Raw genomic sequence first — 17,636 nt, forward strand, 5'->3', positions numbered from 1 at the left:
GTATGACGTATAAGCATACAGAAAACTAAGAGAGCCCAAATTACTTCAGTTTCTGTACTGTACTTGGGTTTACCTCCTTTGCATCCTGCGTATCATTCTACCCGTCGGATCGACTTGACCCGGGTGGTTAATCATCTTAAACATCACGACTGTAAAAACAAAGTTCCTAGATATATATAGAACTTTAATTTACGGCGTCTTTTAACCATCACGGCCATAATACTGAGTAGTCCAAGTCAGGTTCAGGAGAAGTGTGTTTTCACAGAACGAGCTTTGTCGGAAATGGCTGCTCGGAGATGCAGCATGTATTCTCGCGGTATGGCAGATTACAACTGTCTCAGATAATCCTGTTTTCCTAAACACACAGATAATAGAAGCATTAAGCAGGGTTGAGGGAGAGCTTTATCCTGAAATCCAAAGTGTCTCACCGTACCTTCTCCAAGTGTTACCCTATATAAGTGACGAGGTAGCGCACTGACATCCTATTCCAAATATCACGATCAGAAATGACTGCAATTCTCGTTGGCGACTCTTTGGTCAAATATCTCGGACGGTACACTGAGAGAGAAGACATAGTTACGAGATCGCTGTCAGGAGCCAAGGTGGCTGACGTCCCCGATCTCCTCTGGGACATTGAGAGGTTTAAGGTAGGAGACGTCTTCATATCATATCTTTTAGCAGTTAAAGGAAGTAACATTTTGCACATTATGAGGACTGTTCCACGCACGTACTAATGAATAATCAGTCATCATAAACTCACCCCAATGATAATTGAAACCGGTTTGGATAGCTGATACAGACACTGTGTGATAAAACATATTTCCAAAAACCTATCTTACGTTTGGGTTTCAGTGAAAGATACATCTGAAGTGACCGTTATTTTCACATTGTTTTCAGTTCGTCATTGTCCATGTTGGGATAAATGACTTGGCTTACATGCCCAGAGCGCCGAGACAGGTCTTGGACGACTTCATCAAGCTGCTCGGCTGTTTAAGGGAACGGAACCCACGGTATGTCATATCATCTCCTGTCATACACAATCCAATATTTGCATGTAAATTACCGGCTTTTGAGCTGACTTCGCAATGCATCATCACACATAGTCCATAACGTCAGATGACAACATAGTATCAGAGACCATATACCGGTATATGGTCTCCGATAGTATAATAGGTTCGACCGATTTGTTTGACGTGACCGCCGCGTCGGCAAAAGTACTGTTTTGGGGGTAAATAACGATTTTTATGTTTTTACAGAGCTGTGGTATTCCTTTCCGGAGTCACCCCGAGGGATCGGAACCGGTGGCGCCAGGGCCAGGGCATTTCAAACCACGATGCCCTGAACATAAAAGCCTACGCCCTAAACAAAGGTCTAAAACACCTTTGTGAAGCGGAGCGACTCACATATGTTGGACACCCTGAATTTATGTCTTCTGGCAAAGTGCGGAAGGACTTTCTCGCGCATGATGGCCTACATTTACGTCCAGCAGGTCAAAAACAGCTGGCATCAGACCTGATCCGTGCTCTTGCTGTGGTATGTTTTTTTAAAAGAATTATTGTTTCATAGTATTTTTCTTTCCAATAGTTTGAATATTTACTGTATTAATGCACCACAAGGTCATGAAGTGGCCATACAATTTCCGAGTGCTGTGATGGGATTCAAACCATGCACCTTCACACCCGAGCTCGGACGCTATGCTCACATGACCAAAGAGGTTAACACCCATTCTCCTGTTCACTGCAGAACTTTCTCATCTATCATCTACTTGTTTATCAACTTTCGGCTAATACATTTAGTATAATACTTATACTGGTACCTAATCCGTTTTTGTACAAATAGTAACAACAATGTGGCACCAATACAGTGTTAGAATGTTATTTTTTTTAAGTTAGCATCCGTTTTCTGTTTTTTTCACAGGTTCAGCATACACCCGTAAAGAACGCCCATTCGCAAATTCAAGTACGTCCCACCTTCAAACGCATTTAACATTAATTTTGCCTTAGGTATATTTCCTTTTCATATCAAACTGAATTAATCTGAACATCAATAGAATCGTCCATGATGACAATGCCGTCTACAATAATGTGTTCCTTTTTAACCAGACGACTCGCCCACTCAAGACTACCAGTCACCCAGACAAGACGACGACTCCCCCTACCACGCCTTCGGAGTGGGTTTTGTCGGACCCAACACAAGCCAAACACTTCTGATAGAGACTATGTTGAGAATGTAGAGGGGAAAAGGGCTTCATTTTAAGCCCCATGTTTTCTATAAATACTGCGATCTTTGACATTATAAATTGGTGTATAGGTAGATATAACACTGGTCTATAGATTTAATCACATTTGAAGATACATCTGTGAGGTTTAAGTTGATTTTAACAGCCCGGGCCAGGTCGGACCGAACATTTCTGACTTGGATTTTTTAAAGAAAATACAGTAAAAATGCTTCACTTTAAGGGCGCAGATTTCTTTAAATGCGATACACCTGGACATTATAAATTGGTGTATAGGTAGATATAACACTAATCTATAGATTTAATCACATTTGAAGATACATCTGTGTGTTTAAAGTTGATTTTGACCGCCCGGGCCAAGTCGGACCCAACACAAGCCAAACACTTCTGATAGAGACTATGTTGAGAATGTAGAGGGAAAAGGGCTTCCCTTTCGGCCCCTTGTTGTCTATAAATACTGCGATCTGTGACATTATAAATTGGTGTATAGGTAGATATAACACTAATCTATAGATGTGAATCCATTTGATGATACATCTGTGAGGTTTAAGTTGATTTTAACAGCCCGGGCCAGGTCGGACCGAACATTTCTGACTTGGATTTTTAAAGAAAATACAGTAAAAATGCTTCACTTTAAGGGCGCAGATGTCTTTAAATGCGATACACCTGGACATTATAAATTGGTGTATAGGTAGATATAACACTAATCTATAGATTTAATCACATTTGAAGATACATCTGTGCGTTTAAAGTTGAATTTGACCGCCCGGGCCAAGTCGGACCCAACACAAGCCAAACACTTCTGATAGAGACTATGTTGAGAATGTAGAGGGAAAAGGGCTTCACTTTGAGCCCCTTGTTGTCTATAAATACTGCGATCTGTGACATTATAAATTGGTGTATAGGTAGACATAATACTAATCTATAGATGTGAATCCATTTTATGATACATCTGTGAGGTTTAAGTTGATTTTAACAGCCCGGGCCAAGTCGGACCGAACATTTGTGACTTGGATTTTTTAAAGAAAATACAGTAAAAATGCTTCACTTGAAGGGCGCAGATTTCTTTAAATGCGATACACCTGGACATTATAAATTGGTGTATAGGTAGATATAACACTAATCTATAGATTTAATCACATTTGAAGATACATCTGTGTGTTTAAAGTTGATTTTGACCGCCCGGGCCAAGTCGGACCCAACACAAGCCAAACACTTCTGATAGAGACTATGTTGAGAATGTAGAAGGAAAAGGGCTTCACTTTCGAGCCCCTTGTTGTCTATAAATACTGCAATCTGTGACATTATAAAGTGGTGTATAGGTAGATATAATACTAATCTATAGATGTGAATCCATTTGATGATACATCTGTGAGGTTTAAGTTGATTTTAACAGCCCGGGCCAGGTCGGACCGAACATTTCTGACTTGGATTTTTAAAGAAAATACAGTAAAAATGCTTCACTTTAAGGGCGCAGATTTCTTTAAATGCGATACACCTGGACATTATAAATTGGTGTATAGGTAGATATAACACTAATCTATAGATTTAATCACATTTGAAGTTACATCTGTGTGTTTAAAGTTGATTTTGACCGCCCGGGCCAAGTCGGACCCAACACAAGCCAAACACTTCTGATAGAGACTATGTTGAGAATGTAGAGGGAAAAGGGCTTCACTTTGAGCTCTGTGTTTTCTTTAACTGCTGAAATATGAGACAATAAAGTGGTAAATAATTAGATAAAATACTAGTCTTTAGATATAAATAATGTTAGGAACTTTAGAAGTGCTTGGACAGTTATTAACACGTGTCGTGTCAGTCTTTTGACATTCGCGAATATCCACTTCCAGAAAACATCCTGTGTTGGTTTAACACGAATTAGTAAAGGTTAATTACCTTAACACGTTAATTAATGAAAGAAGAGTAGTCAAAACACTGTCGTTTCCTGCCCAGGTCATCACACCTTTACACGCTAAGGTCGGTGAGAAGCATTCTAATCAAAGAATACACAGTCAAGACGCTGACTTTTCTACGAGACTCACGGTATGTAGTCATAATCATCAGTTTATTATATTGTTGAAGGTGCATTTTTATTCAAACTCAATTAAATGAGCAAAACTATACGTTTGTGGACATTTGAGATCTGCCTAGATATGCGCGTTTCGTTTTATTATTCTGCAATCCATTTTTAGTATTACCCGCTGGCCCGGCCCGGCCCGACTTTTCTTGGCCCGACTTTTAGGCAATCCCGTAAAAATCTACTTGTTTTTGCATAGTTATCCTATGTTTACATTGGTTGTATGTTTACATTGGCTCCACGTGCTGTCATCTAAGCCCAACGGAGAGCTAGCGACACGGTCACTTTGATGCATAAATATATATTGTCATGCAACTCACTGTCGCAGTTGTAGTAGCATATCTATATAGTTATGCAAAACAATATGTAAAGCGCCCCCAAATACTTGCATTAGTCCGATCTATACTGATTTCTGAAAAAGCGCGTTTGTTTACAAACAAGAGAAAAGTCCGGTCACGTGATATGCAAATTAGCCTGTGGCAGTGGTGTTATGCTGAGTCACCACTGCGACGGAGTGTGGCCAAAATTAAAAACACTCAGCGTGTTTATTTGACGTCACATCCGGTGATTTTCTAAAATGGCTACGCTTATGCCGATACAGGGGAGCGACACACCTGTGAAAAGCGTGTCATCTTGCGTTTGCTGTGGAAAACCAAAATCTGATGGCGGGCAATTTTATAGGGTGGAAACTAGACCAACAAAATCCAACTGAGAACAGTCTCGCTAATCTTTTAGAGTGCTACGGCGCATTAAAAGTGGTTCATGGGTTGAATTCGAAGTGAAGACAGACAATAAAAAAAAATGTATTTCTGACATTCGATGATTTTGTTTGCTTTTGTATATTCCCATAAACCTAAAACAATTAGATCATGCCCTCTAAATGGTTAAAATAGCTGCAAAGTTATTATTGTTGACATATTTATTTACAAGAATTCATTTCTATATTTTTTTGCGGATTAACACAAAGTTTGCACTCCAGCTGTTTCGTTTTCAAATAACTTCATAAACTGAATTATTGAAGTCAATTCTTAAAAAATCTATGTTCCATTGACAATATAGAAAGCTATCACGTTTCATGGATAGTTCTACCATACCACCACTGTACAATGTAACTGTCACGGTCGCTATTCTAAGATGCGTAGTAAATCACACAGGGCAACACAGTCCTAAGAACAGTTAACGTAAATATTATATCAAAAGTAGACTGCAATCTTTAATTAATTAATGATTGATTGATTGATTGATCTTTGAAGATTTTATAGATTTTCGGCAACTAGGTCCATTTACACCTTGTCCATAATGAAGGCTTACAAAATTCCTAAAAAAGTAGAGAACCTGCCAGATGGTCATATATGTCCCTCCTCTTCAACCCTCACATTGAAGTCGAATAAAATTCAAACTACACCACATAGATCTAGATACACTTCACAGTTTTGAATACTGTGGGAATTTCTCTGTTTGGTCATATCATCCATTGGCATTTTGGGCCAAGTAAAAGTACTGAAAATTAGATACATAGTAAATGTCGCCATTTTCTTACACATTACTAAATTACCACTCACGGCGTTATTTACAGCATGTTTTGAAATAGAAATCTAATAATTTCGGATATTTACTCGGAGAAATGAATTTAAAAAATAGCATATTAGTAATCACGGGTATCTGTCTTTGATCAAATCCCGAATGATCATTCCAAAACGTCGCCGATAGCCCTAGAATCGTTTAGAATGTCTTTGAAAATATGCAAACTCGAACGACGAAGTATACTTTCCGCCTTATTGGATAGTGTTTAAAAAATCACGTTTCACGTATACCGGTTATGAGATGCCTGTAACATCACTTTAATTTCATACTCAGCTGCGATACATACATCCTTGAATTCATCATACAGAGTAGAAGCAAATGACAAATGGTCATTGTCACCAATACAAAGTGTTTAGATGAAATTAAGCAAAATAAATTAGGTGTGAAAACAAACGCTGTGCTCGAAAAAATACACTTGTTTGAAATGTAAACAAAGCACAATTCAGATTTTACACAGTGTAGCTTTCCCTCCTATTTTGAACTGTCCATTCATCTATTCATTGAATATACATTGGCTCAACAATTTCAGAATATGCAAGGGAAGAGAATCGTATGAAGAATTAGGGAACTAAAAATAGATACATGGCAATGGTTGATATTTTCAACATAAATTGTCAAAGTTTCCGTCCTGTACGTGTGACGCCATGACTGACGCAAAATCACGCACAACGACAACGGTATTTATCGGAATTTCTGACTATTTCCGTTGGTTTAAATGAAAAATATCACAACAAATAACAGCACACCGATTGTCAGAATGATTCTGATTACTTACATGTCACATTTATGTATATACGATCCCTAAATCAACGAAAGTCCCCTCGTAAAATCCCGCGTACTGTTGACAGTGAACACGCAATTTTGTAAAAGTCAGTCACCGGTAGTGATGTCATACACAAACATTGTTGTACATATTTGGTAATTTCTTTGAGGTGAAGGTCCTTGAAAGAAAGCACACACGATCATTTTATCCTGCTGTTTACAGTTATAATTATTATGTAGATTTTGCATATCTTTTATACATTTTTTCACACATTTAATTTCACTTTGGATGTTTGTATGAACCTTTGATAATCTCCTGTTTGTTTACATGAGAAATTGATAAGTTTATAGTGTCGTATACCACATTTTTTTAATTTGGACAAGTGTTACATCATTACCTTACCTTGAGCCACATATTTTTGACAATGCAGTTATAATGAACAGTACAATGTGCAGAAATGTCTTTATAATGCTATTGACATATGCAGCAAGACAGCAATGCCCGAGACGAGGTAAGGGAACCTCTTCTCTCTGATTGTTTGTGGATAGTTGTAATGCATTAATAAAAGGTTCGATGTCACAGAGATAACTCCTTTTGAGGAGGATGCCCATGTCTGTCATGTTCAGTATGATGGAAAGCAGTTTTCTAAGAACGCATACCATAAGACCCCATACCATCTTTCCAACGATCTTAAAAAGATTATCAACATAATCACAGGTTTGATTTATGTACATAGTTACTAAATACCATCCATGTTTAAAAGAAAATCGATACCTGACCGCACCCAGGTGCAATCTTAGACTACATTACTACTATGGTATTATTTGAAACACTTTGAAAATGAATGTCACCATCATACTGCTGCCACTCAGCTACAACGTTGTACAAAGTTAGAAGTGATGACTGGGTGAATGAATAGAAACCATCCATTATGATTCTGCCCATTTGTTGAGTAATGGACATTGATTTATTTCGTTGGTATTGATAAATGTATTGCATTTGAATGTTGCTTTAAAAAAATATAGCTAGAAAATATCAACATAGGCCATGGTTTTTTGCTATTGTATTCCAATTTCAAGAAGTTTCATCATTTTAAATGTAATCATCCTATAAATATACTGAACAGCATTGAAAACGCACCACCATGAAAATGGATGTATTTTTATCCGGGCTTAAGGCATATGAAAATATATAAGTGAATGAGTAATATAAAACTTTCTGGACGGAGCATGAAGAAGAACAGCTCGTCAAAACACATTCCTAAATGATTTCTGAGCGAAATCGCCAAAACGCAACAAATTGCGTGCACATCATGGAAAACGTGTTTTGTTTCACGGGAAGCATGCATAATAGGGCAGTAGTATAGGTAGTGATGGTTCTGGCTCACTTCCACTGGAGCCGGATTCATATACCTATACCACCACTACAGATGGAATTTTTTATGCCAAAATGATTATGCAATTTAACGATAGTCATAAGATTCAGCTAAATTGACTCCAGCTCACCAACACTTGGAGTCTATGATACAAAATATTTATAGGTAATGATGGTTCTGGCTCACTTCCACTGGAGCCAGATTTATTACCTATACTGCTACTACAGGGGGGATATTTTATGCCAAAATGATTATGCGATTCAACGATAGTCATGAGATTGGCTCTAGCTCACCAATACCTGGGGCCAATCATTGCTTTAGATGAGCCTAAATGGTAATAAAAATATTCTTCATTATTTTTATCGATAAAGCGATATTCAACATTTTTATTAAGTTCTTCGTTCATTTTACTAGGAGACCAGACTATATAACTACACTCTTTTTGTAAATTGATAAGAAACAATTGATAACCGTATTTGGTTGGTTTGACATCACTGATATAATAAAAACCTTGTGGTAATTCTTTCCATTTAATAGCTTTCTCCATTATTATATATTTATGTAAGCATTTGTCTAAATGTGATCAAACGATAGTAAGCAATCTATTTTTAATCTCCAACCAGTTCTTTGGTTTTGGCACGGAATAATTGACGCGCTTGTTGCCTCCCCTGTTCTATGAACTTTTTTTTCTCGTCTTCGCTAATGCCATTGGTCTTATGAGATTTTGATCGAATCTCCTGCTTCATTTCATTGTATTTGGTGAGTTCCGACAGCACTAAACGAAACTCATCCTCGGATATCTTACAATCGGCCATTGCTGTCAAAATATGATCCTCGATGCTGTTCAACTTTGCTTCGGCGAGTATCCGAATACTATCGTGTTTAAATGCTTTCTTTTGTAACCTACGAGAAATGAATTTTATCGCTATTCCTGCCAGTCCCGAGACTACAGCGGTTATTTCCATGCCGAGCACGATAGGCGCGGCGATTATAGTTGATAGTAAACGGATACCCGCTACACCGAGTCCCATGCTAGCCACTACAAGAGCGGTGTCAACTCCGTCCAGAGCATTCACGGCTCTGCGATACTTTTTATACAATCCAAGTCTCAACTCCCTATCCTTCTCTATTCGATGTTTTATGTCGCTTATTTGATGTAATCGAAATCCATCAACAGTTTCCATCTTTTCAAATGCTTCATTGAGCGCTGGATATAAACTCATAGTGTATATTACGATCATATAATAGTCTTTAATTGGTCTTGCTTAAATGTTTTGAGACTATACATCAATCTTATCAAATGTATATTATACGGCAAGAATATCTTAGTAAGAGAAATGCTGTCACTTTTAATAATTTAGACCCCCTCGAGGGTTGCAACGGGTGATGCTCCGATATGAATAATACTGCAACGTCGACGCTCGTGTTTCTTTAGCCATTTAATCAATAGACCTGGTAATATTTCGAAGGCATTTTCCGGTGCATCTCCGAACAAGACTTCAATAATAAGCGTGGAAATATTAGGTATTGCACTCAGGTTAACTTTAATATCATCGAATTCAGTAACCAAATTTAAAGTAACATTTTTTAAGGCCGGACGACTATATAACATATGACCTGGGTTTTCTGGCAGAAAAGTGACTAACACACTTTTTCGTTTTGACGGGATATAAGCCGCGAGTACGATTATCTTAGTTAAATTATGTCCCTTACCCATCATCACATAAGGTGGGGTAATGACGATATTCAGTAGCCACTCGATGTTTGCTTCGACCATAGTCCATTTATTCTCGCCGTTGAGAATAATATTGTACGAAGTGTTTTTAATTAGTCTACTAACGTCGACATCGCTTAAATCTTCTAGATTACACGTGAATGTGACTTCTTTCCGCTTGTATACATTATCTTGTAAGTGTAAAGCGTATATCTTACCATTGTTACCGGGTTTATCAAATCCTTCTGTGTCTCCGAGATCGGAAAGCGCAATTGTATTACATTGTCTGAGCGTTCCAGGGCCTGATGCATCAACCATTATTTTTAATATGGAGTGTTACACTTAAGAATCCTATATGTACAGGTTGATGTTTTACATCTAATACAGAAATTTTGAGGTCTGAAATAATACCACGCTTCAATTTTTTATATTGTAATGACGAGAAAGATTCCGTTCTACCGCTATTATATTTTTCATTTTTCACTGGAACACTTCTGAGCAGAGTTGAAGGACTTTCTAGTTGAATATTATCCGTCGTGCTTATTTGATCAAGATGGATGAACAACTCTTTATAGGGAACTAAATCGTGTAATTTAACATAAGGATGTGTGTCAATTAAGCAACTAAATTCCTCTCTACCTGGTTGGCCCAATACAACTATATTATTTGCATGGTCGAATTTCACTGTCCCAGTCGCCTCATTTTGTGAGAGACTAACTCCATTAGGCTTTAAAATTTCATCATTGAGTGAGCTTACGCTGTAATACCCATCAGGTATAGTAATGGATTTGCTAGTACCATATGAAGTTAATATCATTATCCTATTATTATTTTTTGCAGCATTTATATTGGTCCACCTCGGGTAATACGTTACATCGCATAGAGCGACTTCGAGCTGTCCATCCGAGTTATCGATAGTACGAAGCAGTTGAATAGACTGACCATTTGTTATTCCCGGGAGTGTAACATACATATAAAATATACAATGATACTATATCATAACTTAAATATGGAATCAACCATTATTTTTAATATGGAGTGTTACACTTAAGTATCCTATATGTACTGGTTGGTGTTTTACATCTAATACAGAAATTTTGAGGTCTGAAATAATACCACGCTTCAATTTTTTATATTGTAATGACAAGAAAGATTCCGTTCTACCGCTATTATATTTTTCATCTTTCACTGGAATAGATCTGAGTAGAGTTGAAGGACTTTCTTGTTGAATATTATCCGTCGTACTGATCTGATCAAGATGGATGCACAACTCTTTATAGGGAACTAAATCGGGTAATGTATCTCTACGTAGTGTTTTGTTAGAATTTATAATTCCTATTCTAAGATTAAATCCAAGTGTAACTTCTAAGTATGGGATAAGAATTACAGCTTTTTCTCCAGTGTCGATTTTCACTGTCCCATTCGACTCATTTTGTGTTAGACTAGCTCCATTAGGCTTAAAAAATTCATCATTGAGTGAGCATACGCTGTAATACCCATCAGGTATAGTAATGAATTTGGGAATACTATGTTGACCAGTTGTATGTATCCTATTATTATCTCTTGCAGCACTTATATTGGTCCACAGTGGGTAATACGTTACATCGCATAGGGCGACTTTGAGTTGTCCATCCGAGTTATCGATAGTATGAAGCAGTTCAATAGACTGACCATTTGTTATTCCCGGGAGTGTAACATACATATTAAATATACAATGATACTATATCATAACTTAAATATGAAATCAACTTACATTACTAATCAATCGATTATAGTAACTGCCTCCGGTGCTGAGTTTACGGTTAAATTCCACGATATCTTTGAAAAATACAGTTTCACGGCAACTAACGATACAATGGTAGACGATTGGTTTAACCGTCCGATGCAATTTTGGCAGAATCAGTTAAACTTTGCCATATGGTGTGCCACAACGGGATGTGGCGTATATGTTAATGCCCCAGGATTTAAACTATATAAGTCTGTTATATTATTTCACGTGTACTATCAGATTAGACGTATACTTAAAGAAATTAGTGCTCCATTACCGCTGGATCCAGCATGGAATCACGCAAATAATCATTATAATAAGATGGCCTTCGAACGTATTTGTAATGAATTTAATGTTTCTACGAGTAAAGATTGGCGCATTAAAGGACCTAGCCATGGTCTAGGTATTCCGTACAATGGACAAAGATCTATTAAAGATAAAAGCGATTATTTAATTAAAGAGGGTGTGATCCCTTCAGGCTTTGCTCTCTCGAGTAAACAGTTTAGAGCAGATCGTATGAACTTTGAGAGTGGCATTCCTTATATTATAACAACGTTTGTGCATCCAAACGATACAACAGACGCTTGGAATGAATTTCTTAATGATAAAACGGAAAATAATTATACTAACCCAGGATTTGAAAGAGTTAATGAATCGATAAGAACTTATGTATGGGCAATTCTCGGTGCACAATAGCAAACACGAATGTCCATTATCGGTTCTGGGACGGCGTTCGATGCGCAAAAACAGTTTGTCGCAAACGTGGAGGACGCCATTAATTCACCAGTTGACATACCATCGTCTATAAAGCGTTTTCAAGATGCATTACAGTACGTTCAATCCAAAGTGGACTACATTTATGCGCCGGGACTATACATGTCTCCGAGTAATATGGAACTTAAGATCGGTCAAGTGATAGGCTATAATTATAAAATTGTTATCGCTACCGATCAACAAAAACCAGGTATAAATTCAGATATTAACGTCGAATTAATAACGCAAACAATCACGGGCGAAAAGGGAATAGTCAAGCCGCAAACACCACATGTTTCACAACCATCTACTGACGCACAAGTGTCACCGCATATTGCGGCTAAAAATCAACAACATATCGATGAAAAAACAGCGCTTGTAGTTGGTGGAGTCGCGGTTGGTTTACTCATGATTTGGTGGTTAAATAGTTCTTAGCGAATACATACAAGAGCCCTGCAATTGCTACGATCAGCCCCCACAAGTTTTGACTAAGCAAAGTGGTGGTCTTAGCTAATAAATTCAATAGCCAGGAAACAACACTCCCTATTATACCGGGAAGTGCAGCCGCGGCTTTCTCAGCAAGCTTTCCCAGCGAGCTTTCCCAATGCTGAACCTAATGCTTTTAAATGCTTTTTTATCCACTCTTTTATACCGTTTTTATCGTTAGGCGGTGTACCACCACCTGTACTGCCACCTGTTAACAAGAGAGTCAAAGTCGATATAATAAATCCCAACGCGGTTAAAATACTGGCAATGGTTATTCCCTGTTCTCTGAACAATGTTTTAATTTTATCGGCCAGTGTAGTATCATCGTTGAGGACTCGATCGATAGTTTCTCGAATTCGACTGATTTGCGAACGAAGTGCCTTTCTATTACTGGAAGCTGCCTCGAGGCGGGCCGATCTTTCCTCTTCTAAGTTACGCAATCTTTCCGCTACGCGGCGTCTACTGAACTCATCGCCCGCCTGTTCAAGTTTTGTTTTCTCTTGAGCTATATGCTTATCGATTTCGGATATCTTGGCCATATTATTCATGAGTTCTCCCCGCATTGTTCGCATTGCCTTGTCAAGACCTCGTAATTCCCTAATACTGAACTCCGATACCTGTAACGTGGAATTATCGTAATAGGTATCTAAGATTTCTTCGAGTCCTTTCGAGGCCACCATCGAGGCTGCTTCCAAATCATCTGTATTACCGAGTTCAGTACGCACGGTTCGAAGAACCTTAGTAGTCGTCGCAGAAAGCCGCGAGTAGTCTACAAAACCTAATTTATCACGAACAAACACGGTGCCGTGTTTACCAGCTATAGTAGACAAGGCTAGGGGCTTACGAGTACGAGAATTCATAAGATCAATATCCGGAGAGTCACGCAGTCGCAATATTCCTTTACTATCTATCGTAAACTTTGAATAGTCACGGCCTATTGGGTTAACATAATTTTTATCTTCTTTTAAGGCATCGTTATAATCATTGACGTTTGATTGTAAAAGTTCATCGTTAAGACTACTAAACCTGGTTTCATCAGTACCCTCTTTGGTTCGATTCGGATCATCAAAGGTACTTAGATCAAAGTCATTAATATCAAAATCAGTCATTTTTATATTAAACATAGGGTACATGTTTTCAATATAACAATGTCTTCGCAATACGGACGCAAGTTAAACCCACAACGTAGACTTCGAGATCCATTAGGGGTCAAAGCAATTCGTCAGTCTGTAACTATAACTAATAACCCTAGTACCATCGATCAGAATCAAACGTTTCTGGTTCGCTTTCCTAATCTCGGCGCACACGATGTGTTAGTTCCGGGAACTGTCCGACTAGCATTTACGATTATTTTGACTTCTACCAACGTTAACAGGGAGCCCGTTCAGAACATAGGTCGTGCTATCGTTAAGAAAATCGCCATTAAAATTAGCGGTAATGAGGTTTTGAGTATCGACGATAGCGATGTATACTATTGTTACATGGATCTCTGGAGAACGGATAAAGAGCGGGAAAACTTACAGTACCAAGGTATTTGTAATAAGAACACATTGAGACTGCGCGTAGGTGCTGAAAATGGTGTTGATACCAACGAAAAAGATAAGGCCGTTGCCGACGCATTAGGTAACCGATTCTATATTCCCCTAGACTTTGAATTACTAGATTCCCACATGCCCTTTTATCAAGCATCCCTAGGCGATAAGTTAGAATACGAACTCACTTTTAATGACTACGGCAGAGTAATCAGAGCTGCTGAAGATGCTAGCTATTCCATTGACAATATCTCGCTGGAGTACGATATGATAACGGATCCCGAATTAGCCAGACAAATTCGTAACCATTATTCAGGAATTTTACCCATTTTGTACGATCGCGTGCTGCGACATCGAAAGATCACAAGGGACAAAAAAGATACGATGTTGAATATAAATCTAAACGTCCCCACGAGGTTGCTGAAGGGTATTTTAATGTTGTTCGAGGACCCCTCCGATGCGTTTAAAAGAAATACTGTGAAGTTCTACAATCCCAAGATTTCAAAAGTAGAATTGACTATCGAGGGCGTTCCTAATCAACTATATAGCCAAGGAATGCTAGCGTATCACCAGTGGGATGAGATTAAAAAACTTCCTTCTATAAAACGTTCTCCGGAAGTTAACGCGGTCGTGAAAGATCTGTCTCTCGGGAGTGTATCGATGGGTGAATACCTCTCCACGAAGTACGCGCTATGGCTCGACATGCTAACAACGGACGATGACCAATTACACGGCAGTGGGAGGAGAATAGAAAATGCTAGCGAGGGTGCCACCATACAGATAACGAAGCTCCAGGAATCGGCTGGTAAATTAAACATATATTTGTACGTGATTATGGATGCGCAACTTAATATACAGAATGGGAGATTCGTGCAAGCAATCTATTGATAATCTTTTACCTAAAGATCCGCACTGCGCTATCATATGCGGTCAAACGGGCTGCGGAAAAACAGCTTTTATTCTAGATATTTTACAAAGTCATTATAGGGACGTTTTCGATCATATTATTATTCTGTGCCCGACTATCAGCGTTAAAAAAACCTACCTATCGAGAGATTGGGTTATGAATGACGACGGGGTACACTGACTTACAAGACTGCCTCCGAGTATGTCACGAAAAATACAAAGGAGAATCAACCCTTTTCGTAATAGACGATTGCAGCGCGAGTAAAGAACTCACAAAAAAGAAAGATATGCTTTCGTATTTAGCATTCTCCGGTCGGCATACTCAGCATAGCGTTTGGGTACTTACTCAAAAATACAACTCTGTCCTGAAAGATCTCAGAGAGCAGACCAAATGGCTAGGACTGTTTCATTGCAAAGATCGAGATTCATTTGAGGAATGTTTACGGGAAAAAATGTAGCAAAATGTAGCAAATTGTAGCAAAAATGTAGCAAAATGTAGCAAACTGAACATTAGCGGTTAATATGACATAAAATGTGGTTCGAAATCCTCATTCTTTTGCAACAGATCATTATTACGGGTTGTATTGGATATGTCATATTATATTATGTTAGACTTAAATATCTCCTTAGGTATTACATTATGGAATGCGACGAACTCATCGAACAAATGCTCAAAGAATCTGAGCCTGATCAAAAAACACATCAACATGTAGATAAATCTTTAGATAAACATAGAGAAAGACTCGCCGCTTTGGTAGCCGGTGGAAAATGTTCCCAATATTTGGGGGAAAATTATACCATCGAAAAAATTGATAACATGACCGACGAAGAGAATAAAAAACTGTACGCTCGTTACGAGTCTAGACTGGGAGCTACCATGACTAAAACGATAGGGTCATCTATATTACAACTATACACAGTCGTAGCTAGTATGTTTCTCCCCATCCCGGCAGAACATCGCATGTATTTATGCGAATCTCAAGAGAAAGACCCATTCATCGAACACACTATAAGCGCAGTGAGCTGTGAGTTTTATCATAGATTCGGAATGTTCTTAGCTCCGTTCACCACAGCTTTAATAACGGCTAGGTATTGTCAATTTAAACATACGTGCCCACTTAATAATAATGGAGACACAATCACAACAGATGACACCACAACAGATTGTGAAAGAGGAACCACAACAGACTGCGGAACAACGAGTGAATGAGGAACCACCACCAGTGAAGGAGAAAACACCATCAGTGAAGGAGAAAACACAAAAACAACCAAGAGTGACAAAGAATCCTTTGAAAATAGCTGCAGGAAGAAAGGGTGGGCTGGCGCGCAAAGCGAAATTAATAAATAATTCAAATATTAATCCGTTTAAAACATGGACACTAGTAGGAGTTGTTGGTATAGCGGCTGTATGGTTCTTTTATAAGACCGGAGAAGAGAAAACATCACCCCTGCCGCAACAACAAGTTCAATTAGAGGTTAGTCCTCATATAATGCTATAAGAAGCATGACTACTCCAGTTACAGATGGTAAAATGTTGGTAAACGCGACGTATCATTCAGCGGTGGTCACCGGCTTGGCCATTGGCTATGCTCGTATGGCTAAAATGATTACTAAAGCCACACCTCCCAAGCTAGATTTTAATGGATTTGATATAGGTATGATGGTTCTTGATATTGGATTAGCAATGGCAATGAAGGATATGCTCATCAAACAAGGACTTATCCCGGAAGACATATTGAAGTAATTAAACATTTGAATATTTTATATTCATATACTATGGTCGGTGGAGCTGTTGTTAATGCTCTAGCTTTACAATATAGTTACAGCCCAGTTACAATATACACAGCAGAGAATGAAGAGATTAGACTTTATTCATGAAAAACTGCTTAAGGAAGGACATTCAATTCAAACGTTTAAGGATGTCGAATCTGCCATGCACGAATACTTCCTCGTTTATGGGAAAAAACTCGACCCAATACCGAGACCAACAATGAGTCAGTTTTATACACCGTCAGAGGAACAAAAGAACCGCGAGGTCGCATTTGTGATTATTGGGTTATCTGCTGTATTGATTTTCAGCTATACAATTACGCATAAGTCAGAGTGACAGCTGTGGCTAGTTAGGAGAGTCAGAGTGACAGCTAATCTATAAATAGCCTAATCAATATCTCACCAGTGTAGCTGTGATTTGCATTTAGACAAATGATATGATAGATGTATGAACATTGCATTTAGACAAATGATATGATAGATGTATAACCATGAATAATTGCAAATTTACACTCATGGGGAAGACGACTCTATGTAATCGACGCTGTGTTGATATTTACTGTGGTATACACAATTATTACATCAGGCGCGGACACATAAACTTAGTGTTCTGTATGCGGGATAGGGGTCAAAGGTTGTTATTGTTTATGCAAGAAACACGGTGCTGATAGG

The 17,636-nt window shown here is 38.3% G+C and overlaps 1 protein-coding gene across 1 annotated transcript; it reads left to right on the forward strand.

Annotated features, from left to right (window-relative positions):
• Positions 1–476: 476 nt before the first annotated feature.
• Positions 477–1,110, forward strand: LOC124150118. The gene is made up of 2 exons (XM_046522042.2): positions 477–647; positions 898–1,110. Exons 1-2 carry the CDS (start codon positions 507–509, stop codon positions 1,108–1,110), a joined length of 354 nt encoding a protein of 117 aa, XP_046377998.1. The 5' UTR covers positions 477–506.
• Positions 1,111–17,636: the final 16,526 nt, after the last annotated feature.

The sequence above is a fragment of the Haliotis rufescens genome, unplaced genomic scaffold (assembly GCF_023055435.1).
Source record: "Haliotis rufescens isolate VD_foot unplaced genomic scaffold, xgHalRufe1.0.p SCAF_4, whole genome shotgun sequence".
Taxonomy (NCBI): domain Eukaryota; kingdom Metazoa; phylum Mollusca; class Gastropoda; order Lepetellida; family Haliotidae; genus Haliotis; species Haliotis rufescens.